This window comes from Phalacrocorax carbo, chromosome 7 (assembly GCF_963921805.1).
Source record: "Phalacrocorax carbo chromosome 7, bPhaCar2.1, whole genome shotgun sequence".
Classification (NCBI taxonomy): domain Eukaryota; kingdom Metazoa; phylum Chordata; class Aves; order Suliformes; family Phalacrocoracidae; genus Phalacrocorax; species Phalacrocorax carbo.
Genome location: NC_087519.1, coordinates 16552949 through 16579580, shown reverse-complemented (window position 1 = coordinate 16579580; position 26632 = coordinate 16552949). Strand labels below are relative to the sequence as shown.

Below are 26632 nucleotides of genomic sequence, written 5' to 3'. Positions count from 1 at the left end.
TGCTGAAGCACTAGCTTAATAGGGCAGTTAAAATTGCTGAAACTAAGCTATGGATAACTATTAATTATTTTGTATCATAAATTGTGTAGTTTAGATGAGTGGACATTATTGCTTCACCGGTGGTGCAAAATGTGCTCATTTCTAAAATGTTTCAAATTGGAAGGAATATGAAGTTTTAAAACAACCCTGTTTATGTATCATAGCTCTTCCACCTGCCAATTTCTATTGAGTGTTTTAGTGTGAGTTAATTTAAGGTGCCCTTTGAGCCCAGGGAAGGTTCATACAAAGATAATGAATGCACAGAGTTACTATTAACCAGCTAAGTTCCTGGTATAAAGTAGCTTTTGAACCTCCTCTCTACACCCTCCCCCCCAAAAAAACCCCAACAAAACCTCACAACAAAAAAACAAACAGCAAACACCCAAAAAACAAAACACCCATGGAATGATTCATAGCAGAGCAATGCCATTGGCACCAGCTTGAGATACAGTGAATGAATTTAATATGGCATAACTTTATTTTGCCTGTCAAGGTAATGTCAGTAGTTTTGAAAATTAAGGTGGACATCACTAAAAAAGTGACATTGTATTTAATACCCAGTTTTGACTTAGTTACAAAATGTGTACTTGCACTTGTTTACTCACTGAACACAAGCCTTCCCATGCGAGAAGTTGGAGAGTTGTTTTCTTCACTTTTCCAGTATAAACATTTGCAATATATTAATTATAGAACATCTTAGGCTGAATTCCTAGCAGCTGTAGAATGTCAGGAATGTACTGGATACTTCATTCATAGTGAGTTCATTCTGAGGACAGAGCTTGAAAGAGTTGCCTAACATCTGATGTTCTCTGAACTATACCTTTTTTTCTAATGACAAAACTGAATTCCTGAGACCCTGGTGCATTCAGAAGAATAAAGGAACTGCATCTGTGTAGTGTTTAACTGTACTGTCAGTCAACTTTTTACTTAATGAGTTCCTAATAGCTTATGCTTTCTAATTTTTTCTTAATTTGTCCTGTTAATCACCCATCCACACCCACTTCCAGTCTTTCTTCTGGATTAGTTGATGGCTCTTGCTTGGGAAAGTTGCCTCTGCAACTTGAGAGAACAGTTGAATTTTCAAGTGGTGCTGGACACATGATAACACCTGCTTATTACTAAATTAAAGGTACATTAAGAAATTATTTTGGATGTTTTGCAATTTAGCTACAGTTTTCCTTAGTTTTTTACCTAAATTCTATTTAAGAAAAAAATACTATATTTTGTTAAGTTCAGACATGTTTGTTGTATTATATGGTCTGTACATGATCCTTATAATGGGAAAACTGTTACTGGAAAAGCTGTGGCATTGATGTTGTTGTTGCAATATCACTTTGTAAGCCGTACAAATAAAAAGACTTTTTATATGGTTATGCTTGTGAATATTAAAGCGTTCACTTGTTGAATATTGTTAGGTTGTTCTATAGAACCTGAGATAGTTTAAAAATATAGGCTTCCCTAATAAAAATGCTTCTTCATCTTTTAAATTGGGCTTTAAAGTCATGGCTGCTAAGTCCAGATTCTTTTAGCCCAGCATATTAAAATCTTAAAAACTAGCTCAATATAGGCTTTACATCATGTAAGTATTAGACAACTATGCCAGTCAGTACAACTGGAATAACCTGTTCTTGAGCCACCATCACCTTACACAGTTTGTCTGGACTAAAAAGTACTTATTAAGTTCTACCGTGCTCCAAAATGTAATGGACTATTATATTGTATTTTCAGATCAGTCTGCATAAATGCTTGTGGAGGGTTGCATTATGATGGTCAGAAACTTGAACACCTTCTAACTAATGATGAAACACAAGCTTTGCTTCCACTGCATTAAAAATTAGTGATACTGGTTGTTTGTACTGGTCCTTGGTGACCATTAGACATTTTCCTTCTGTTGTTTTCTTATTCATCAGAAAGTTCTCGCCACCTGTTCTGTACTACTACAAGGACATACCCCTATGTATCCAAAAGATCATGCATCCAGCTCTGCTCTGTAACTTTAGAACTACATCAATAGGTGGTTTTTGGAGGGAAGAGAGTTTAGAAAATTCTTACTAGCCTATCCTTCTTGGGTTTGTGTGGAGAGAGAAGAAGGGAGAAGAATATTTGTCCTCATGGTTCTGTATAAAAAGGATAATAGTATGCATGTGCCTAATGTCGCAATTCTAGTGGGCACCAAGATTTCGTCATTATTACTTCAAATAACTTGACAGCTAAAATGCCTGTCAATGCTTTCAAAAGTGACACTGGCTGCCAGGAGTCAGGAAGATGCTGTAAGGCAAGCTTCTACTTGAGGTTGTTTTGCCTGATCATGTCAAAGTTCTGAGAGTAGCATTTGATCAATAAGCAGCTGGAAAAAACTGCATCAGTCTCACTCACCACTGCTACTAGTAGGGTACTACATGTAACCTTTTTTTTTCCCTGCAGTTAATGAGCACATTTTCTCCAATGTCTTTATTATTAAGAAGAGACTGTGTAAAGCTATAATATGTTGCAGAGTGACCATGCGATTCAGCTGCTAGGTAAAAATGCTTTAACTGTCATCCAATTTGGAATAAAGTTCAATAAATGACTGGTTATTAAATATTCTACTACTTTTTACAATGTTTTGCACTGAACAGAGGAACTTTTATAACAATGAAAGCTTGCATATTGTGAAATAGTGTGGATTTGGGTCTTAATCTGTGCACATTGCACCATTTGGCAAGGCATATCTGTGAAGCAGTGTTTGATTGGCTTTGATATTGATTTTCTGTGCAGGTATCTTTCCCACAATTATTTTGAACAGCTATCAGTCATATTAGTTGAGCTTTCTGGTACAGTCATGAATGGCAGGAGTGGACCACAAAATTTCAGAGTTCTTAATGAAGTATGGGGGTTTTCTATTCTTGGTTCTATAGTAATCTGTAATCCTTTGTATTACCTTCATTATTTAGAGCTGTTAAATCTTTGTGTTTAAAGATAGGTATTGACTGAACTTGAGTAAGTTATGAAAATGAAAGAGGCTATCTGCACAGAAATAATATTTGGTATGTTCAATTTCAAAGGTGACATTCTGAGCATGCTGCTGTGCTGCTCTGAGATGGACTGAAGTAGCTGAGCTAATTACTCTTGGATTAAAGAGGACTTTATATTGTCACCTTCTGTTTTTTATTAAACACTAGATGTTCTTTTTATGGCATTTGATTTAGTTTTATGTACTTTTGTAATTGTGCATACAACATAGTACTCAATTCATGAAATGGCTTTCTGTGAGTTCTGTGAGAACATAAAGCAGATCCACTGTTACTGCGCTAACCTGAAAATTTACATTGTGTCTGTTTTTTCAGTTCCATGTGCACTTAAGTGCCCTCCTAAACAGACTAACTTCTTATAAATAGGTTGTTTGAGTGGTCATCGAGTAGGTCTGACTGTCTTCTGTGAGACTTAAGTGAATTATTTCCATGAATTCTACTATGGTAACTTTTTGCAAGGTTTGTTTACTACAACTCATCTTGGGCTGCCCTGAATTGAAAGAAAATCTCTTTAGTTCTCACTGTAGTCTTTTCAGCTTTATTCAGTGCTCTGTGACCATTCTTCAATCGCCCCTTGACTATTGTATATTTGAGGTTGTATAACTTGGCAAATAACTTGCCCATGCACTGGATCTCTCTTTCTACACCCCTTTTTGTCAACCACAACAACAATAAAAACCTCAACAAAAACAAAACACCACCACCAACAACAACAAAAAACCCAAACAACCTACAAAACCCAAAACAACCCACCCTGTGTTGGTGCCTGTAGTTAGAACAACTTCATTTTGCGGAGAAATGGGAAGCAGAGAACTGAGTGCTTACTGATTTTTATTTTTTTTTTAAATGAAATTAATCTAAAAGTATTTTAGAGGCTGGATCTGTGGGTTAAATATCCTGTGTTTTATGGGTTTAAATACAGTGAGCTGAAATATGCATAGCCCTCAGCAAAAAAGGTATTTAGCGTTTCATTCAGGTTTGTCTAGGGAATGCCTGGTACAGTGGCATCGGGCTGGTGAGGCTTCCCCAATTGTTCCACTAAAATTGGTATTAATGGTTTAGAACTTTGCTCCTGTCCAACTAACTTTAGTAGACATAGCCATCCATGTTTTTAAAATGAAAAACAGTAGATTTAAATGAAAGTACTTAAGCTACGTGCTTCATATGTGCTCATATTATCAACTAGCAGATTTCTTTCTATGTCTTTTTTCGTTTCACTAAGAAAGCTGCTTTCTAATTTTAGTTTGAATTCATGTAGTAACTTTGCTTTGTGATTTTATTCTAGTACATCTTCACCTGTTTTATTTTTTTGATCTTTTTTTTTTATTATGTTAGAACATGGCATTGCATATAGAGAAGGTTATTTTGGATGAACAGGAAACCAAGTGACAGAATCGGCACTTCCCAAAGAAGTATTACTGAAGGGGGGGTGGGGGGGAGGAGAATCAACCCTGGGTAAAGACTATTCTGCTCTCAAAATCTGTGCACTATACTCTTCAGGACTTGACTGGGAGGTACTTGACTGATTTTTGTTGGAGTGTAAATTTGTCAACATGTAGCTAGTTGTAATCCTACTTGGATGGTTTCTGTTATCTGAGCTACCTTATGTGTTCGCAGCACTGATTATCAAGAATAAACAGTAGCAAATTGTTAAGGATGAATGCTGCATCCTCAGTTGTGGTGTTCTAGAAGAACAAGCTTAGCAAGTGTGACTTCTAAAGGTCAGGAAAGAAATCTGAACAATCATAAGTGCCACCCTAGAGGAGTTGTTGGAAAACAAGTAAGCTGCAAGCATTCTAGCTGGGATTGCTGAGCATTGTAATGCTATAGAGATTGGTTTTTTAGATAAATACTTATTAGAGGATGATACCCTCTATCCACATCTAAGTGGGTAGTAGAAAGAATGATAAATAGAGACCCTATCATGTGCTGTTTCAAAGATATGATTTCTGCAGTGTCAGTAGCAGGACCATGGGAATTGTCAGTTAAATGCGATGAAATATTTTGTATGAGTTTAACAGTAAGTGAAAACAGTTCAAAATAGTAGGGTTCATAAGTGTGATGGTTCTGTAGACTTAGCTTGCGAGTGGTTTAAACCCACCATTAAGTTGTTAAGCTGTCTTCTATTTAACATAGTTTAGAGTTGCAATGAGTCTTAATAGTCTGTGGGAACTGAGTTTAGATTTTGGGATGCCTTATGTGGAAGCAGTTGGAAAGAAGGGTTGAAACTATTCTCCCCTTGCATTTAAAACTCCCCTTCCATTTTTCAGAGAAGAGTCTTTGACTTCTTAAAGGGGAAAAGTAATGATAAGTCTTGCACCTCAAGCAGTGTAGTGTCTTCTAGATACCGAGTTGTGAGGAGGCTCATGGAGGCACAGTTGCAAAGATTGTTCTGGTTCCTACTGAGAAGAAAAGAGTATGAACCTAAATGTGCCCTCCTTGTACTGGAGTCACATTCCATACTGCTGCCAACCCATCAACTTCTGTTCGCTTTTCCCAGCCACTTCTTCCAGCTGTGGAGTAACTCCTCCATCTCCTTTTTTCTTTTTCTTTTTGTTCGTTTGTTTGGTCTGGTGTGATGTGGGGTTTGGGGGTGGGGGATGGGGGTGGTGTTGGTTTGATTCAGGTTTGGGGGTTTTTGTGTGGGGCTGCTTTTCACCCCTAAAGAGTCTCCTCAGGTCACTGAGTGATTCTGCCTGCTCAGCCTGCCACTGGTTACAACAATTTGGCTGAGGAAAAGTAGGAAAGGGAAAGCACTGAGTGCCCCTTTGCACACTGGCGATAATAGCTCTTTTTGCCAGTTTTGGAAAAGTCTGCAAACTAAAAAGAAATTGAATAATAGATTAACGTTAACTCATTAACGTTACACCTTTAAGTTCATTTTACCAAGTGCTGTCAGTATATACACACAGCTTTTTTTTTTCCCCTCTTAAAGTACTTGGTCTCTGATTAGAGCATAGGATTGACCTAGCTCAAGCCTATGGGAAGCTACTGAGTTTTAGCTAAATGTGGTGTTCTCAAATATTTCTTTTTCCTTTAGTTATCACTCAGTTGCTATGCTGTACTTGCAGATCTGACATAGTCTCCCTGAGGTAAGCTAAAGTGAAATAAAAATCTACCTCTTTATAGTCTGTAGGGTACTGTGATTAATGAATAACATGTTTATTATCAAAGCAGATTATATAACAATATAAACAGTTTTACCAAAACTTCTGTCTTCAACCACATGAGCAACCATACAGTAACCAAGCAATAATCTGTTACCGTATCAGTTTTCAGATACGTGTAAGACAGAAGCAGTAACATATAAGGAAGGTCAAAACTTGGTCTTAATTGGGTTAGTTCTCTTCTAGAGACCACTACTGCTGGAAAATGTCTTATGTAAGGTATTAAGTGTGTAAATAAAAGAAGCATTATTTTTCTGGAAATAGTTGATCTTCTGCCTAGTGTATAGCTAGGCTAGGGAATAGTTTAGTTTACGTTTATATAGGTACTGGCACAGAGAACTTGATGCATTCTGTAGAAATGGTAATTACAAAAAGGCTTTTTTGAAGCTTCTCACTTTTTCCTTTTGGCTAGTTTTAGTAACCATATTCAGGAATGAGATAGACAAATTTGTTTAACTTCTCAGGAGTCTTCTGTCCTCAGAGGAGTTAATGAAGTTACTGGATTTAAGCCAGGAAAGAAATCTGAGATGCGTTCTCTTCCACATGGTTTTGGGAAGGATAGTGACTAGCTTATATTCCTTTCAAGAAAGGGGAAGAAATACTAGCTTTGAAGAAATTTAGAGTAAATGGTAGGAAAACTTCTATTTTGGTTGAGATACTGGAATGGATTTTGTAGGGTCTTTGGAAGTTTCTTACTGAGGAATTAGGGTGTTGAACTAGATTTTTGGGGGGGTCCCTGCCAGCTGTTCATTTGTTTGAATCAGCCATTACAATTTGGAGTCTCCCCACCTATAAAGTGGCATCTTCTCAGTGCAGTTAATTTCATTGACACTTGTAAGTAGTACATTAAGATGTCCCTGCACAGCCATAAAAATGGAATTTACTTTCTCTACTGTAGGTTTTGTGTAATATGTGAACAACAATAATTGTTCATGTAAACAAAAACCATTGTTTAAGTTTGGTGATTTGTTAAAGTTTTTAATTCTTGGAAGTGGAGACAAACAGGCTTATTTCCCCCCACCGCCTCCTAGTTGCTGTTCTTTCCCCCTCCCTTTTTTGATGGGGAAGAGCTAAAGGAAGACTTGTCACTTCATTTTTCATTATTAAAAGGGTGAACAGTCCAGGCACACATAATCCTGTTCTATCAACATGTTTGAATAACCAAGAGAAGACCTGTTGAAAAATAGCTGTGAGATGATGAGGTTAACTAATAGCTTAAATTAAGAAATCAAATTATTAGAGAATTGTTACTGTGAAACACAGCTGTTTTTATTTTGTATTTGAAATAGTTTTCTAATCCTGTAAATAGAGCTAATTTTATTAATAAGTAGATAATTAACAGAATTTGTAGTGTTATGTACCAATGCTGAAAGTAAGAGGATGGGCAAAATGAAAAGGAGAATAGAGGCTTCTTAATTTTAAAACTAGTGAAACTTCTTGTGGTTCATATAACTTCTAACAGTCTATTTTGAAGTGACAGATAGGGTAATATTGATGGAAGGGTATCTTGCCATTCCCAGCTGCAGTAGACTCTACGGAGCTTCCCCATGCCCCTTCAAAAGCACAGTCCTGTAGTGCAAGCCATCTAGGCAAAACTTAAAACTGACCCTAAAGCACAATTAGATGATAGCGAACAATAGCAGTCCAGAAGCACAATGCTGAATGTCATGCAAATTTGTAAGGATGAGAATGTAGATGACTTGGCAGTTGAGGATAGGATACTCTGAATGGCTTCAAGCTGAGGCCTAGGGCTAGTTTGTCTGTCTACCTGGTGTTATTTTAGGCTACACTTGGTAAATTACTTGCTTTCCTTCTGAGAAAAAGTCCTTTTTTTTTTTTTCCCCCACTCTGCTGACATGTGCAGGACCTACTATATGAAAAATTCTGCATTGTCTTACATAGTGTACTTCAAAAAGATAAAGAAATTGCTAATGCAGTTGAGAGTCAGAGATAGTAATTGCTCCTCAATTTTATTTGAAACTTAAATGAATACAATCAGAAAAATCTAATTTTAAAGCAACTTTTTGCCCTTCGGAGAGAAAAGTGCTATATAGATAGAGGTGGGTTTTGGTTTTCGTTTGGTTTTGTGGTTTTTTCCTTTTTCAGCAAACTTACTTTTCACCAGGAAAAAGTAATTTTAGCCATGGTATGTTCTGTTGCTGGGATTAGTAGATACTTCCATTCATCACAGGGACAGAATGGTAAGAAGTCTTCTATTCAGTATTAGAGAAGGGAGGGTAGCTATTGTAAAGTATCCAGGATCTCTTGTTGTGTAACTTTAGTTCAGATGCACTTGAAGAAAGTCTGATCCATCCTCAGGAACTCTGGAGAACTCAGTCACAGGGAAAACTCAGACTAAAAAGGATTTAAAATCTCTTAACACCTTGAGCATTGTATTACAAATGAAGTGAGTAGAACTTCTTGAAGTCCTTGAATGAAGTTCTTCAAATTCTTATTTTTTTTCTGCCTGTTCATTTCTAACTTCTGCCCAGAAGAGCCACACAAGGTGACTTAGTCTCCCCCATCCACCACCACCCCGGAAAATATATTGTGTAACCTTGTAGTGTTCTGCCTTACGATGTTTCTCTGGGTTGCTTGTTCATGTATCTCTTCATCCTCATGAACCTCTATGTAACAAAAGACAGTTTTACAGAGGTAGTAGAGAGACTAGCTTAAAGAATTCTCTTTTTTTTTTGTCTCTACGTGATATAAATACAAGCTATCTATCATAAAATATGCCTTTCTGTATGGCTGTGGGTAGCTACTAACTGCTAGCTGGTGTGTGTTCTTCAGTGACTCCCAATACTCAAGCACATCTGCAGTGAACTGTTTCTTCCTTTTTAACAGGCGAATCTACTCTCATAAAATACATCCATACTGTGACTATAATACAAGCACTGGTTGGTTTGGCACAAAACCCAAGAGTCACAGGACATTGCTGAAGTTTAACCTTCCCCATCTACCAGCCACATCTCAGAGTTTTATATCCTTGTAGTAGATACCTCTGATGCATCACCAGAGGAGAATACTCACTTTGAAGCTTTATTAACCCTGTGGCAACAATAATTAATAATGATAGTTTGATTGTGAAATACTGTTTGCATTACAGAATAGTCAACAAGAGTCACTGGAGCCCTTACCAGGTTTTAAGTGTAGGTATGGCTTTTTGGTTTGATCTTGAATTTTGCATCTTAATATACACTTATTTCAAAATACTTATGACTGTAGTGTCATTTGATGTCTAAGTGACGACTGAAGATATATTTTGTATATGCTTCAACTGTACTAAAAAGAAATCAAATTTAATTGACTTTACACTGGTGCTTAATTGTTTTGGTTATGTTGCTGTTAACACAAATGGATACTAGCTTTCACTACAGAAAGTCAGCTCTATCATTAGTATACTGTGTATGCTGAGAGACTGGTCACATTTTTTTAGATGAAGACTGACACATTTGTAGCCAACTTATTTGGGTTACTTTTTGTGTTTAAAAAAAGTTACATAACTATAATATTCCTTCTGTTTTGTGATAATGCAGGAAGATAAAAATATAGGAAGAAAATCAAGAGTGATTTCTTTCTTCCTTCCTTCACAGTGCTGTGAAGTAAAATAGTTGCTTTTTCCCTTAAGCTACATCTGTGTCTTCTGGAGGAATAGTAACAAGTGTATAGTCAAAGTCAGCATTTTAGGTTTATGCATTTAAGGCTAACCCTATTTTCTGGCTTAAACCCTGTAAATTTAGCTACTTGTATCAAAAGTATCTAAGTAATCTTGCTTAAGAAAATCCTAAACTATGATCTAATCCTTGTACAGTATAAACATATTCTACAGATAAATTTTACAGGGTCTGCAAATAGCTTGCATGAAAACATTGGTTAGTTAGTTACTTTGCTTACTGCTCTTGTAATTGAAGCTCAAAGCCAATTTACCATCTTGTTTTATTCACTTTAGACACTTCAACCTTCGCATGAAGAGAGATACATCTCTTTTTAGTGATGACTTTAAAGTAGAAATATCAAACCAAGAAATTGATTATGATATCTCCCATATTTACACTGGACACATTTATGGTAAGTACAACACTTTAAAATAGATTAAAGTGCAGTCATTTTAAACAGGAGGTTTTTTTAATAGAACATGCAGAAAATTAATATGTGTATAATTAGGTTATCTTCATTATTAAATTTTAATAATCCATCTAAATGCATTTAAACTCCATCTGCTTTTAGTGTCATATAAAAGTCACACTTATCAAATGACTATTCTACCTAATAACTTTCATATCCATAGAACTTGAAATTCAAGTCTGTTTATGAACGTACTCTTCATAGAAGTCTGATGCATTTAAAAAATAAAAGGAAAAAAACTATCTGCATTAAAAAAATGAGGTGGTGTTCTTAGTTTAAAGGAATTTAATGAATGTAGAACTACCATTGTTAAGGGTAATATACCAATTTCAGTAAATACAAAAGACAAAATTGATTAAAAAGGAAGGAGAATTAAGGAATTAAAAGCCGATGAAAAGAAGAGGATTAAGACTTACTCTGTCCCTCTTTATGCAGTCTGTTTGGTCCTAAAAGGAATCTGACTGCTTCCTGAAGATGTCTGTTAGTAATGTCCCACAGTCTTGAAGTGACTGTTCTAAACTGCAAAATGTATACATGCTTAGCACTTTTATGCATCTAGGTAGACCAGTTTACCAGTTGACTTAAGTAGGTCGGAGGACTTTTAAGGTGTGTGGGGTCTTTTGTTGTGTTTTTTTCTTACTTAGTGAAATTATTTCGGGAAAGCTTTTGGTTCTTTCCTTGTTGCTGAGGCATGAGATTAAAGGATCCATGTGAACTTACCCACTGGGCTTACTCTACATTTTCTTTTAATCTTCTTTATTATCTTTCTCATTAAACCCAACCTTGTACTTGTCATGAAGATAATGAACAAAGTGAGAGTTGAGTAAATAAACTGTTTCGCTCTTGGTTCTTGATTTCCATTTAGATCAAGAGTTTTCCTTCCAAGTCCTCTGAAATTTCCAAAGATACATGGCATATATGTTCAGGCTATTAATGCACATTCTAATAGAATATAGTCTGAAGTAAATCTGGGATCACTTAACGAATGTCTTAAGATTAATGTTCTATAAAGTCTATTTCTACTTTTTAGTGTTCGTTCTGAATAATTGTGTAGCATATCTTCAGGATACTTTTTCCAAATTTCAGTACTATGTATAAGCTTTATAAAATTATTGGTAATTGTTAATTAGAAATTAGTGCTGGCTAATGATAAAAATTAGTACAATTCTGATAATTTGATAGTGTGATTCTGCAGTGGAGGAGAATATAAACACTCCTTTGGTAATCTTTCACTCTTTTTATGGAAAAGGCTTGTTGGGGATGCTGCCTGTTGTAGCTGTCAGTGATTAAACTTCGACAGTTGTACTTTTCCAGATTGTTACTGTTTCAAAGACAAATTCACTCCATCCCACATTTAAACCTAGCTACAGCTTAAGAGGTTTATGCTTGAAGAGAAAAATGGATATATTGAATATAGGGAAATCTTTCTCTGAAAGCTTTCAAAGTTCAGTACACGCTCTGGTTTGTTTGTTTGTTTTTCTTTTTATAACTATATGAACAGATGTGTAAAGACAGGACTTGGATATAGCATGCTGTATTGATACACATGCTGTAAATGTGACAGCTTTAAAATACGGAGCTGAACTCTTAATTATATACTTTTAATGCATAAATACGTCATTTATGCACCTGCTTAGGAAGCTATTGAACTTAGTAACTATGATTTTGGGATAACTGTATGTCTTACTGCTGAATAGTCTTGGTCTTAAATTCAGACACAAACTTTGTGCAAGAATCTTACTGCTGTTACATAGAATCTTGTTCCTGTATAACTCATAGGTTTGCAGCAGTTGGAAACTGGTGCATGATCGGGATAATTGTGCAAGTGTCGTGCTTTAGCATTGTCTGCTTAACACCTTGGGTAGTGTGTATGCCTGAATTTTGCACAGGACTGAAAAGTTTTTAGAAAGCTATTAAAAAAAAAAAAACCCAACGTACTTTTTGCCTCAACAGGTGAAGAGGGAAGTCTTAGCCATGGGTCTGTTATTGATGGAATATTTGAAGGATTCATCCAAACTCACAGTGGGACCTTTTATATTGAGCCAGCAGAAAGATATATTAAGGACAAAACTCTACCGTTCCACTCTGTCATTTATCATGAAGATGATATCAGTGAGTACTTCCATTTTGTGCTATAGATGAAATAATTTTTTTATTAAATGTCAAAAACTGTAAGCCATTTGTAAGCATCAAATGAGACTTCAGCTTGTATATGACACTGAATCATGCTGTCCTGAAGTGATTCATATACAGTTACGGTGTGAAAGAGATTTATGGCAAACCAAAGTGAGCCATTTTAAGAAATCCTTAGCAGTCAGGCTTAAGTGTATTTGCAGTGTATTTTCTACTCATTTGATAAATTTTTCTTTTGAAAAATGTATTCTTAAAATGCTCTATACTGATTGTTCTTCCCTGTGATCTGCAAAATAAAGGATAATTAATGTTCAAATCACTAAGTATTTGCCTAATTCTAGTGAAGGTGGTACATGTGGGAAATGAAAGCTTCCTCTGTATGCGTAGGTCACAGATGATTTTAGAGAGCTCTTTAGAAGATGTGGTGGCACCCAGTATGTCCAATTTTACGCAGTAGCTGGTGGAAATATACAGAAAATACTACTTGAAGCATATAGCCCCAGAAGTCTACCTTTAGTTGTAAATGCCCAGAAGGATGAGGGAAGTACCATGGAATACATCTTCAGAACTAATGCATCAGAGTTCTCCTGCACTCTGTCTGCCTTTTTATGTATGATCAGTCTTCAGTTGTAATAAAAATCCGTTTTATTTGATGCTTAACTAACTTCATTCTGAACCCCAAAAATACTGCCATAAAGTTGTGATTCCAAGTTTCAATCCTTCCAAATATATATTGGCGGAGAGTCACTTTAAGATTACTTTTTGATTATTGAACCGAACAAACTGTGTGTTGCAAGCTAACTTCATGTAAGACTTCAGTCTTTCTTAAAAACCAGTTTAAACTAGGACTTCATTTAAAGCATGTCCCATCAGGCTATTGTGTGAATCCTAGAAGACGTGAGCTTGAAATCTCATTTGGAATTGGATGAATAGTCTTGGGTTAGATCACTAGAAATTACTTGAACCACTCCTATGATGATGCGTGTATAAATCATTTTCAAAGTACATAATAATGAGACTGTATTTTGAAAAGAAATATAAAAAATAGGAGGATAGATGAGGGAAATCTCTGGTTGTGATTTGACTCTTTATATTATAATTTTCTCTGTGCTGTAAGCCAATAAGAAACAAAGGGTTATTGCATAATGTTCCCCTCTGTTACTTCTCTTGGATGAATGCAGTGAAGAGAAATTCTATTTCTCTGCTAAAAACTCAGCAAATTTTGTTGCTTTTTTCTAATTGAATAAAGCTTCTGGAATACAGCTGTATTTTACATTCAGTGGCAGTGTGTGCGCTGTCTTTGAGTATGTTAAAATTGCTGTGAGCTAGCTGATATGTTTGTCCTTCCATTACTCCATTCTGTAAATATGCTTACTAACCCAAAACCGAATAGAAGTTGCATAATTTTAAAGAGCTTGTGAATTAATGCAGTTATTCAATTTTTTGTATATTGTGAGCTACACTTGTCTTCTGACTGACTAAATGTTTATCTTCCTGGTGCTCACAAGGTCCATATTTGAGAATAAAGTAACTTTATGGGATAGTGTTCCATATACTGCTTTTGATTCTCAAAGAGAAGTTGCAGTATGCATTTAATTTTCAGCTCTACAGAGCTTTGCAGGTGAATGTCTGAGGAGGTGGTTTGCCTTGCTAGCTGCTGTTGGAGTATTGCAGGGTTTGCTGCTGTAACAGAAGAGTAGTGGGGAAGAGTAATAGAAAAATTACAGAAGCCTGGTGTGAAACCCTAAGATATATCTTTTGTAACAACATTTCTGTGAATAATTTGCACATACTTCTAAATTCTTTGGTATGTTTTATAGGTCTTGCCAAACAGTTCAATTCACTGCTTGATAGTGGGAATACTGGACTACCACTTACATAGCACTTTAAATAAGTCACTGTCTGCTTTACAAAGGGTTTTACTAACCCTTTTGTAGAGAAGAGGGGGAGGAGGGAAGTAAAGTGACATAAAGGCAGTAAAGTCATTTGTCCAGTTTCCAAGGGGCAAGACAAGCAAGAAAATTGTCTTATGTTCCCATTCCTTAGCTGTAAATAGCAGGTGAATAAAAATACTCTATTCACTGTTATCAACTAATGACAGAAATAGAACTGCACCTTAAAGAAGCAGATGTTTTGATTTTATGAAAGTACTGCTGTTTTGTAGAAGTGGTCTCTGTTGGAGGAGTGAATGGATCACTTGAGAGCTGGAAAAAGCTAGTGATGAAATTGCTTCATACTAATGTCTTATTAACGTGAATTGGGAGCAGGATATATTTGGGCTTTTTAATTATTCAGATGATGGTATGTTGGCTTACGCTGTTTTTCCTCTTGAATCTAGTGCATCAAAACCATCAGTTAGAAAAAAAATCAGATTATCAGAGAGGATTGTCTAAATCTATTCCAGAGAACCACATTAAAGCAAGAGTACAATATGGCTTCCAAATCACCAAGTGAGTGAACATTGCTGCTTGCTCAGCATGGTTGAAAATAGCCCATCCTGGAGCTATGTCTAAGCAGCACAATTTGAAATGTGCCACTCCTGTTGGTTGCTGTCAATGGAGAGTCTGGTGTGCATGCTTTCTGATTGTATAGCTTAACTTTCTTCTTTAGTATCCTAGATGCCTCTAGGATTTCTGTGGTCTGAAATACCTGAAGTATACAACTGTTTTGGATACTTTCTGAATAATGCTTTTGAGGCTAAGATGTTTTTGACTTTCATGAGGGGTATTTTTGCAGTGAAGTGCAGCTTCATTAAAAAACCCCAACAACAACTAAAAGCCAAGCTTTTACACTAGCTTTAAAAAATAAACACAAGCATGCAAATGTGTTGTTATTGCTCTAATCTAAAGGTAACTTATATGAAATAGTCAAACCACTAGTATCTGACACGGGACAAAAGCAACAAAAATGCTTGCATTTCTAACTCAGGAGAGACTGGGGGGAAAAAGTTCATTTTTGCTTTAATTTGGAATATTTTTTGGTCACCCATGTTTCAGCCTTTTGAAACAATATGCTCTTTAGTGCTTTTCAGAAATCACAATGCAACATATGATTAGCATCTCAATGAGTTCTTATTCAGCAGTTAAACAGAAGGTTTTTTGTAAATGAGGATTGTCAACTTCATAAGGCAGCTTTTGTTATAGTGGATGTGTTGACTAGTGGAAGGCAGCCTTCTATTCATGATTTGAAACACAAGTTGAATGATTTTAGTTTCTAAATTACTCTTGATCAAACTTGTATTATTTAGTGCTAGAAAGATGCAAATTTGCTATTTTCATTGAAATATTTTGGAAAATTTTCTTTAAGGATTAGGATTTCATTGAAATTATATTTCTTTGAATCACATATACTTCAAATGTATCCCTGAATTCATATTGTAAAATCAAAATTCAGTATTTTCTCAATCAACGGTAGACAGGAAAATCCTGTTCAGACCTCCAGGAAAATTAATGTCATTTAATTGTCTTTATAGTCTTGGAAGAACTACACAACTGAGAACAGCAAGTAAAGTACTTTGTAATTTTGAAAAGCCCTATCTGCTGAATGAACTGACCATTGCAAACTATGTATTGTTAGTGAGAACTTGGTTTCTTTTTTCTCATATTGTGATTGTTGATTTAATAATGAATGTCTACTTCACAGTTGTCATGGGAGCACAGTGTGACAGGCTGCTTAGAATTAAATCTGTAATAAGGGTTTCTTCTGTATCTGCTTAAGTTTGAATTTTGTTTTGACGTTGTTGCTTCTGCTAGTATTGGGCAAATCTCTATGGCTGTTGAAGAACTGAATTTTCATAATTTTTAATGGAAATTCGATGTCCTATCCTTGCCCCAGATGCCTAAATCTAGTATCCATTAAGTAGTTAACATAAATGCTTAGCAGATCATAGTATTTACTGACAAGTAGAAGAAAAAAAACCAACCATGTTATCAGGAATCTCTGTGGTAGGTAGTACCTTTTTTAAAAGAACAAAGGTTTTTATTTTGAGCATCTGTAGTTATATATCATTAATACTCATCTGCCATCTAGTTAGAATAAGATATTGTCAGGAAGTATGAAATGACAATATTTTTTGTTATGGTTTTTTTAGGTTTATTACTATTATGTTGTTATTTTTCAATATTTTTCAACATTCTGTCAGGATATACAAAGTCGACAGTAGAAAATGGGAAAATGGACAATATGGGAAAAGAAAAACAAAATATTTGTTTTGCCTGGAGGATTTTCTCTAGTTATAGAATTGATCCTGAAATTAAACTCTTCTTTTATAGATCTGATGGAAAGTAAGCTAGTTTTTCCTCAACTCTGCATTCACTGTAAGCAATCATTTCATGGTAAAGGCATGTGTTTTCTCTTGATCAGTTCACAGGGCTATGGAACGGTGGGCTAAGAATCTGTTGATCTCAAAGAGCTGGCAGAAGGCTTTATCTCAAAGCATTTAAAAGTGTCGTAAGAGCATGGACCAGACTTCTGTGATTGTGGGTCAAAGCTGTCCAAGACACCATGTAGTTCCTGCTTAGTTCCACAAATGGAACTGCTGCAGGGGATGGTGGAAATAGGAAGCCTCAAAAGATGAAGAGGGATCAGGGGCCTTCACAGTTTGGGGGCAATGCAGCATTTAACAAAAGAAAGCTTTGTATGCAACTTTTTCTGTAAGCTAGATGTAGTTGCAAAGTGAACTATCCTATATTACCTGTCTCCTGTGTTTAGCAGGATGGATTTACATCTGTCCATAGGGGATCTGTCTTTTCCAGCACACGCAAAACCTCGACAATTGCTGTTGCAGACTGTTTGGTTCATGTTCAGTTCTTTAAAATTTTAACTGTCATGCTTTTAAACTGTTTCTTACTAAATTATTACATTTGAAGTGAGAAATATTTGTTTGAATTGCAGACAGTCAGTATTAAAAATGTATTAAGGGATTTCCTAACATCTTTGGGAAACAAGATACAGAGGAAAGACTGCTTATTTTGTGTAATGCACTGAGAGCATTTATTTCTAATACTGCTTCATCAATTGTCATAATGCCACAGAGTATGAATAGAAATGTGATGATAGCAGAAAAGGGCATTTTGTGCTGGTGCAAAATGTGCTGTGCAGTCATTGCTTTAAAGTTACGATGGTTTTATGTAGATGAAATGAGCTGAAGGTGAGCCAGTATAGTCCACTGCTCCGCCCTTGTGTAGTGTGCTTTTATTGCAGAGGTAAGTGGTCAGCGGTGTGAAATCAGGTAGTAGATAATGAGAATTTTAGTTAGATTAAATACAGTAGTGCTTTTTTTTTTAAAGCTGTAGTGGAGAGGGAGAAGGGAAGGATCGTGTCTATAATTCTTTGCTCTTAACTCCAATCTAGTGTTAGTAAACAGGATCCCATAAAGTACAGATGACCTCAACAGTGAGTGAGTGATGCTTTCTGTTTAATATTTGTTATAGCAAAGCCAGTGTTCCACTACATTGCTAATCAAATTGGGTGATGTGACTTACAGTAAGAGAATTTTTTTTTCTTTCTCGCTTTCTTTTTTGTTCTGGCACTATGCAAGGGTGAACCATACTGGGAGGAATGTGATGAGACAGCACTTCAAAAATTATATTTGTGTGGTGTTAGAAATTGAAGTGTGGGAAATTAATATGCAGAAAATCACTAATTACTGTTAGTAGAACCTCATAAGTTTGTTTAATGAACATTTCTGTAAAATAGTGAAAGGAAAAAAACCAGTTCCTTCAGAAGTCTAAGATTTTTCTTCAAAAACCCAAGTACTGCACATTCATTGTAATTACCTCTCAAAAGGTTTTTTTTCTTTTTAATTTAAAGAAACAACCTTATTAGAATCAAAACAAATTACCTCCCACACAGCATGAAGATTTTGCTAATAATCTAATTGGCAAACAATAGTCAAAACAGCTAGGCATAAAGTTGACCAAACAAAAAGTGATTTTTTTTTTTTTTTTGGTATGTTGGAGCAGCTTCTGTAAAACTCATACTTGGAAGTAAGTTATAAAGTACAATGCTGTACTTGGATACCTTTGCAGTAGTTACAATTAATTTGCTAGTGAGATAATGAATAACATTTACACCCATCTATAATATTTCAATTACTTTTAGGCTGAAACTTTATTTGTCAAAAGCATGTTTATTAAATTTGGTTCTTTCCCAATAAGTAAAGCTTATAATTGCAATAAGATACTTTGTACTTGGAAAAGGACCCAACTTGAAAAAAACTGTTAACTATGTTTGAATTAGCCTCATTTGTCATTAACTAGTTTAAAAAAACAGTGTTAAACATGACCTCTTTAAGTACTTATAAGCATGTGTGATTGAGAGGAATAAAGGTTGGAAGACTGCTTTTATTTCTTGATCAGTCATTTTAAGCTTATCGGCAGGTCCACTGAATCTGAACTTTGGGTATTTTGGAGCAGAAACTTCTGTTAATGGTTTGGGTTTTTTCCAAACTCAACTTCAGCTGTATGCCAAGGATTTTTTTTAAAATTCCTGTTTCTGTTTAATTTTCCCCCAGCTTTTAATGATTGAAATGCAGCCATAAACTTTGTAACAGAGCTTAATGATATAGGGAGAAAAAAATGCAAACAAACAAAAAATCCACCAATAACTCCCCCAAAAAATAACAAACCTTGGTAAAGTTTACACATTTTTGACAAAACCTGCACTGTCTTGAGGTTATGGTAAAAGAGTGGTTTGCCCTACAGAAACTGGTTCCTTAAGTGTTTACATATGTGGCTCCCATAATCTGTACTCCATTATCTCTTACTGGGGCACCAGTTTATAGTGGGATCCAATATGCAGAGAAACTGAAGAGGCAAGACCCCTTCCCTTCAGTACTCATCTCCAGAGGAAGCTTCTGCAAGTACAGGTTCCTTACAGATCTCCAATAGGTACTAACTGTCAAAACCTAACTGTATGTTTCCGACACACATTCAGATGTGCAATGAGATCTGCATTGACAAGTATTGAAAGAATTACCCCTGGAAAGAAGCCAATTGCATGATACTCTCATTGAACTGGTTTGGATCTCCAGCATGTTTAATTGATGTGTACCTGGATAGTACTACAGTTTTGTTTTTAAAATTTTAAGTCAGCTATAGTAAGGAGGTAATGCAAATGCTTCTTTTCAGTCTTTTCCCTGTAAGTTTTAAATACATCTGTAATTTTTGTAATCTGTAGTTCTGTAAATTTTAAATCTACACACATGCATATATACATACATGCACTGATATCCTTAATTGTATTGTTTACTTCCCAGAATGGAAACTGTACATTTCACCTTGTCAATAAAATTGCTGCCAAATATGTAATTCTAGGATAGTAGAGTTGAGTTTGAAATAAAGGATCGTAAGAGTTTCAGGTTTTATGTATTGGTAGTTAAGTTGCATAATATAAAAATTTTCAAAAATTCCATGGAAGATGAATAAAGTAATAGAATCCTTTAAGAGTGTTAGCAAGGTTTCTTAGTTTTAGTTTACGAAGTAGAATTAAAAAAAACCAAACCTTTCTCTTATCCAAGCAGTCTTTAGTATATCTGATCTATAATAATTTTCCATTGTGAGTTCATTTTTTTTAAGGGTGCCGTTAGTTCAAGCTAATCGGTACAGATGTGTAAATAATAGTTCTCATTCTTATGTTAGATGTTGATCATGTTTTCTTTTGCTATCTATAGGAAAACAATGTTAAGCAATTGTCAGTTTTGTTCTGTTTGTAAAACTAAATGTATTTTAGTAGAAATGTGTAATGATAAAAAGGCAATGTAAACAATGGATCTTCGCATGCTTCTCAGACCACATGAGCAATACTGGACACAAACTGAGTAAGCTGCAGTGATACAGCCATATTTTGCACTTGTACTTGGAATTTGAAAAGTCAACCTGGCTTTCCTCTTTTTAGAATATCCACATAAATACGGACCACAAGGAGGTTGTGCAGATCATTCGGTATTTGAAAGAATGCAAAAGTACCAGATGACTGGTGTAGAAGAACCAACAACAGAGGTACAACACAGGCTAATGGATTATGTTGATTAGAAATTAGTGTAATAACTTTCCATTTCTCTCTTTTGGTCAGTCATCATCACTCATTAGTGCTAGAGGTTTCTTATTAACATACCTTTTCTAAATTTTTTTTCTCATTGCTTCTACAGCATAGATGTGCTAGCTCACAGGCTTAATGAGTTCTACATGATCTCAGATTTTCCAACAATTGGAATTTTAGATGGTTGTGGAAATCGAGCTTGAGATGAGGAATATACTTTATTGTAGTGAGAAGGAAGTTTCAAGATCCCTTGATCTCTAAGTAACATACTGGTCTTAAAGAGTAATAACTTTAGATTTTCAAGTTATGTTAATGTAACACACTTGTAGTATTTGGGTACTTCAGGGGTAAATGGAGTGATATGAGTGGGAGGGTCTTACTAGCAATATTGAAAGATTGAAGTGGTTACAGCATGCTGCAGATTGCCTGTAACGGGAGGTAAGTGGTCTCTGGAAGGCACTTGTGTACCTGCTTGGAGTCCTGCAGGTTTCTTGCCTTCAGGTTTGCACCACTTGTCATTAAATTGGATTTTTTTTTTCCAACACTTTCTAACAGTAAATTACTGAATTTCTCTTAGTGTTAGCTAAGTTCTGAGCTGTTTCAAGTTTTGGCATCATTTTGTAGTGCCAGTTAAGTATATGCCAACAAAACTATGCAACATGGCTTGGTAAATAGCATCAGCAACTTAAAGTTTATTTACATTGTGACTCCAGAAATTATCAACAGTATTGCATAATTCAGCATTGGTAATAAAAAATTTACTTCTGAAACTTCATGGAGAGAGTGGGCCATCAACCAATAAATACCAGAAGGGAAGTTAAAATAACGCTCACTAGTCAGAGAAGCAGATACTTCTCAGACTAGTGAGCATTATTTTAACTTCATGTTTAGTGTACCATTCATTCCACGCTGAAGTGCTTAAGTATTTCTGTTTACTAAGGTAGCTAAGATAATTACAGTGTGAAATAACCTGTGTTAGGGAGGGTGCATTTAAGTCCCACAGCACTTGAGTTTGTGGTTTGGCTCTTTTTTCTAATCTACAAACTGTTCATCTTAGGAAAGGTTTATGGAAAAGAAAAATTCCAAAGATGATGTGAATGAAAAAACTGTATGTCACATCAACTGCCTTTTGTAATATAAGGTGAAATTCACAGAAGGGTTTGATGCAGATAATTTTAAAAATAGATGGCATACTTGAAAACTGGCAATAACATACTTAGTTTAATTCAAGATTCATGAAACTTCGTGGGTTAAAGAAAAAGAATGAAAATCCCTTTGTATTAGTGGAGTATGTTTAGAAAAATCCATTGCTATTTTTAGGTAATCTAGTGCAGCATGTAGATGCATAAAGTTAATATATTTATTTTCTGTTTATATACAGAAGCCTTTTCAAGAGCCTAAGAACAGTGATCCACAGCTTTTAAGAAACAAGCGTGCCACTCAGGCTGAAAAAAACACATGTCAGCTGTATATTCAGACTGATCATCTGTTCTACAAGCATTATGGAACAAGGGAAGCTGTAATTGCACAGGTATTTCCAAGCCCTTTCTTTTTTTAAACTATCTGGTTTTATTTTGTGTATTTCTGATAAATTTAATGTAATGTAATTGTGTATATTATTGCTTATTTACTTTAGAATGTCTTGTTTCATTTGTTACAAGGATTTTGACATTGAAACAGCTTTTTTTATTTCACTAAAAAGATACATAGTATCTGTAACAGAAGTCCTGGGCACTTCTGCTTCCTTTAGTTAATAGCAGCTGTGGTTTGTTTGGCACATCCGAGCAAGACTTGCAGTCTGACTTCTCTACTTTTACTCAGAAATATAATACTTCCTGAAGAGGGTCTATTCTGTTGGACAGCCTGCCAAGCCTCTGTGTTAACACTTGCACAACCTTCCATTTGAAATTTTAGATCAAAACACTGAACTAATGACACTGAGGTCTGTTCCTGTAGTGTGTGGTGTCATGGAAGGTCAAAAGGCAGCGGCAACTAAAGGCGGATGCTTTTCACTTGTCAATGTATTATTAACTGGAAAAAGTGTTGGGTTTTATTTTGGGTTGTTAGTTTTTTCCTGATCAACTGCTAAAGATATAACTAGCATGTTAATACACTTCTCTTGAAGTCTGAACTTTCACTGCTACTTGCAAGTCTGACTTTTACTATTTATTCATTACACTGTATATATGCAATTTGAGTAACATTTTCCTAATCTCTGAAGTCACCTTCAAAATCAGGTTTTCCAAGGAATTAGCATTTGTATGTGCTCTTGGAAAAGGTAAATGATCCTTTTTTTCATTTTTGTGTTCTACCAGAAATGAAAGAATAATGCTGTCACAAGTAAATTTTTTCTCAAAAAAAAATACAGTGCTTTGAATACAATTTTAACTACAGTGCTATCTTATTGTAGCGATGAATTGAATGAGTATCGCAGACAGGTGTCTGAATCATTGATAGAATTATATTGTAAAAAAAAAAGGCAAACGGCAAAATACTTTGCTGTTATCTGGCACGGTGGCAATACAGATACTACGTTATGTAGTGATTTATTCCATTATATGTGATAAAATTTCAAATTAATTGCCATCAGCATTTGATTAAAAAGGCCTGTTAGAGTTCATATGGCACAGTATCTTATATGTACTAGTATAGGCCTTGTAATTGTTGCTATTTAAAAATCAGCCATAATGTAGTGTATAGATATTTGAACTGTAGATACTTCTCATTTTTGACAGATATCCAGCCACGTTAAAGCGATTGACACAATTTACCAGTCAACAGATTTCTCAGGAATCCGTAACATCAGCTTCATGGTGAAACGAATAAGAGTAAGTTGTATTGGAAATACTTCTAGCTTCACCAGTATTGCTTAGAGGCTGTATTTTTCAAAGTCCTGTTGCTGTTCACTTGTAACCATTTATTGTTAGTAATTTTGTAACATAAGTGTCTCTGCAGTAAATGGTTCCCTAACCCATTCATTTGGTTTCGTTCTAGTGTTTATTCTCAAAAGCATGCTACTTCTGTTATTAAGCTGTAGTCAGTTTTTACAGGAAGCAGCTTCTAATGTTTCAGCAGCGTTGACTGTGTGGCAAATAGAGTCTCCAAGAGTATTGCTCTCCAAGAGCTTTGATGATAAAATAGAAAATGGCTATCCAGGTTGGAAGTTCCTTCTAAAAGTGATGATTTAAGAGGATAAATATAAACTTCTGGGTGCTGATGGAAGGGAAAAAGAAATAAGGGTGTGAGGAAATAATATACAAATGCAATTCTTTATTTATTGTCGAACTTGGTTTTCCAAATATTGGGGTCGTAATTTGTCAAGGCCTATAAATCTTTAGCACCACCTTTAGCTGTTTAACATAAGGTATTGACAACAGTAAGCCTTTTAGCTGGTATTTACAAGTCAAGTGAAAATTAATCATGCCTTACAGTTTGTTTCAATTCACTTTTAGATTAACACAACTGTAGATGAGAAGGACTCTTCCAATCCTTTCAGATTTCCTAACATTGGTGTGGAAAAGTTTCTGGAACTGAACTCGGAACAGAATCATGATGATTATTGCTTGGCCTATGTGTTTACAGACCGTGATTTTGATGATGGAGTTCTTGGTCTGGCTTGGGTTGGAGCCCCTTCAGGTAATTATATCAAAACCTTCAGTGCTGTGAGATAGTGTTGTAGGTAGGTACAAAGACGAAAGGTAGAAACTATGTCATATAAATGGACAGCAAATAGGGAAAAAAATCTCATAACCAACTTTTCACAATTTTAGGTATGGTTTGATTTTTTTTAAAAATATAAACAGCATGTTGTGTCACTTCAATTAGTCTTGCTTTCTTTCTGATGAGTAGGATGTGAACAATAAACAAAAGTGTATTTCGTTAGACAAAGGTGGTATTACTTGGATGACTTTTTATTTTTGACAGGTATGAGTGACCAATAAAGTGACTGAAAAAACAAGTATTTCTGCTATATATAAACAGAGCGTACAACTATGCAGTTTGAATTTTGTAGTAGAACTACACTGCAGAATCTGTACATTTTCTAGGTAGTATTGGAAGCAACTTTTATTTTTATATTTATTTACTTTCAAATAAAGTAAAATCAGTGAGATCTTTTTCTGGGAGATACCAGAATGTGTAATTTTTCTTGAACGGCTTCTCATTAGTTTCAATCTAGTTGTGTACTTTGGGTCTGAATTACGTCTCGATGTTAAAAAAAAAAAATAAATATCAGTGGTTTTCACCTTGATATGTTTGTCCTGGATGTCTTAGTTTTATAGGGTGTATTAGTCTTATAAAATTATATGATTGAAAGTTGTTAGTCTTTAAATTTAGGTAAATACAAATTCTTTAATTATAGTTCAGCATAAATTCCAAATTGTGGGAACTTTCACAGAAATCAAAATCAGAAATTCAGAAGAAAGTCTTTCCTTGTTTCTTCCCTTGAGTCATTTCCAAATATATCAGGAATTAGGTTGAAGATACTTTTATGAGAACACTGTCAAGAGCTTTAACAGAATTTGTGTAATAGTGGAAGAAATATTACACTGTTCGTAAGATGTAGCTATATGTTATAACCTCATTTTGTTTACTGTTGTACTTTCCTCTAAAGCCTATGTTAGTGTAGAGTTCTGGAGCTATGTGGAAAACTCTTGTGGTCTGACAGTCTCTCAGACTTTGATTTTAGGGTATTAAAATACTTGAATAAGTAGAGTATTCAGAGGGGTAGTAGATCAGTGGACCAAAGAGTATAGTGAGTATGTTAGAGGGACCTGTGCAGACTAACCTTAGTGACTGTGGAAGAACCATAGGAAAAATAATACACAAGTGGCCGATGTAAATAAGAAACTGTGATGAGTAGTCTAGTGTGTAGACTGAGTAAGCACAGGATGGATTGGAATGTGCATTCCATAAACGCTGCTTCCAAAACTAAATTTGATTGAGAAAAATTAAGTTGCTTTGAGAGATTTTCCATCATTAACACACATGCTGACATAGGTTAAATGGCATATTGCACTAAAATGAAATTTTACTTCAGAAAGCAAGAAAGCTTCTTTAGAGTGTTTTTTTAGACACCATTTATGTTAGCTATAGAATAACTGAATTCTACAAGATAGATAATGCCTCAGTACAAATTCAAGCTATGGAAAAATTCAATGAAATTAAAGTCACAATTTAGACACTTTTCCAAACAGTAGGTGTGATGCACTTGATTGTTGAACTTCTAAATATGGGTCTCATTAACCCACACATCAAAAGTATTTTCAGCTTTAGTTTGTACAGTGGAAAAATTAGTCACTTTTGCTGACAAGGATATATAGCTTATCTTAGGTGTTTTGTATAAATGCTCATGCCATAAGAGAGGATCTCCTGTGATTTTACTCTCGGGTTTTTTTACTCAATGAAATCCAGATGGGATGTAGATTGAGGCTACCTGTATTGGACACTGTACCCTGCTAGTCTTGTACTACAGGTATGAAATCAGGGCTTATCCGTGCAGTGAAAGCCCCAAACAGGTCATACTTAATAGGTATTCTAAACCAGCTAACTTCTTGTGTTAATGTATCCATTCCGTTCTGAGAGCATTAGTGTGGATAAATCTACTTGCAGAGTTGGGTTAATATTAATTACACAGAAGAACTCCTAGTCCCTCAGTGTTCACTGAAAAGGCAGGGTGTTTCTTGTTCCAAATCTCACTGGAAAAGTAACACGCTACTTCTTTTCTTAGACGACTAACTGTTGTACTTCTGCCTAAATGCAGGGAGCTCTGGTGGAATATGTGAAAAGAGCAAACTGTATTCTGATGGTAAGAAGAAGTCTTTGAACACTGGAATCATCACTGTTCAAAACTATGGCTCTCATGTTCCTCCCAAGGTTTCTCACATTACTTTTGCTCATGAGGTTGGGCATAACTTTGGTTCACCTGTGAGTATTACTATTGATCTGTTAACTCAATTTCAACCATTTTGAAGCACATGATTTGTGAATGGAGCTTTTACTACTTATAAACACAGAAAATGTGATCATGACTGCATATGCATGTGTGCATGCCTATTGTACACACAAAAAACCAGATTGCTGAGCTAAGCCCCTTTTATGAGTATTTGACAACAC

General features: G+C 35.3%; 1 protein-coding gene across 2 annotated transcripts in view; it reads left to right on the top strand.

Moving 5' to 3' along the window:
- Nucleotides 1-26632, top strand: part of ADAM10 (ADAM metallopeptidase domain 10) — a 52209-nt gene that overhangs the window by 14899 nt on the left and 10678 nt on the right. For both annotated transcript variants that reach the window (XM_064456535.1, XM_064456534.1), the window contains 7 exons: nucleotides 10170-10288; nucleotides 12299-12457; nucleotides 20375-20478; nucleotides 21900-22049; nucleotides 23254-23346; nucleotides 23971-24154; nucleotides 26280-26443. In XM_064456535.1, coding sequence (XP_064312605.1) covers nucleotides 10170-10288; nucleotides 12299-12457; nucleotides 20375-20478; nucleotides 21900-22049; nucleotides 23254-23346; nucleotides 23971-24154; nucleotides 26280-26443 — 973 coding nt within the window. The remainder of the gene's footprint in view (nucleotides 1-10169; nucleotides 10289-12298; nucleotides 12458-20374; nucleotides 20479-21899; nucleotides 22050-23253; nucleotides 23347-23970; nucleotides 24155-26279; nucleotides 26444-26632) is intronic.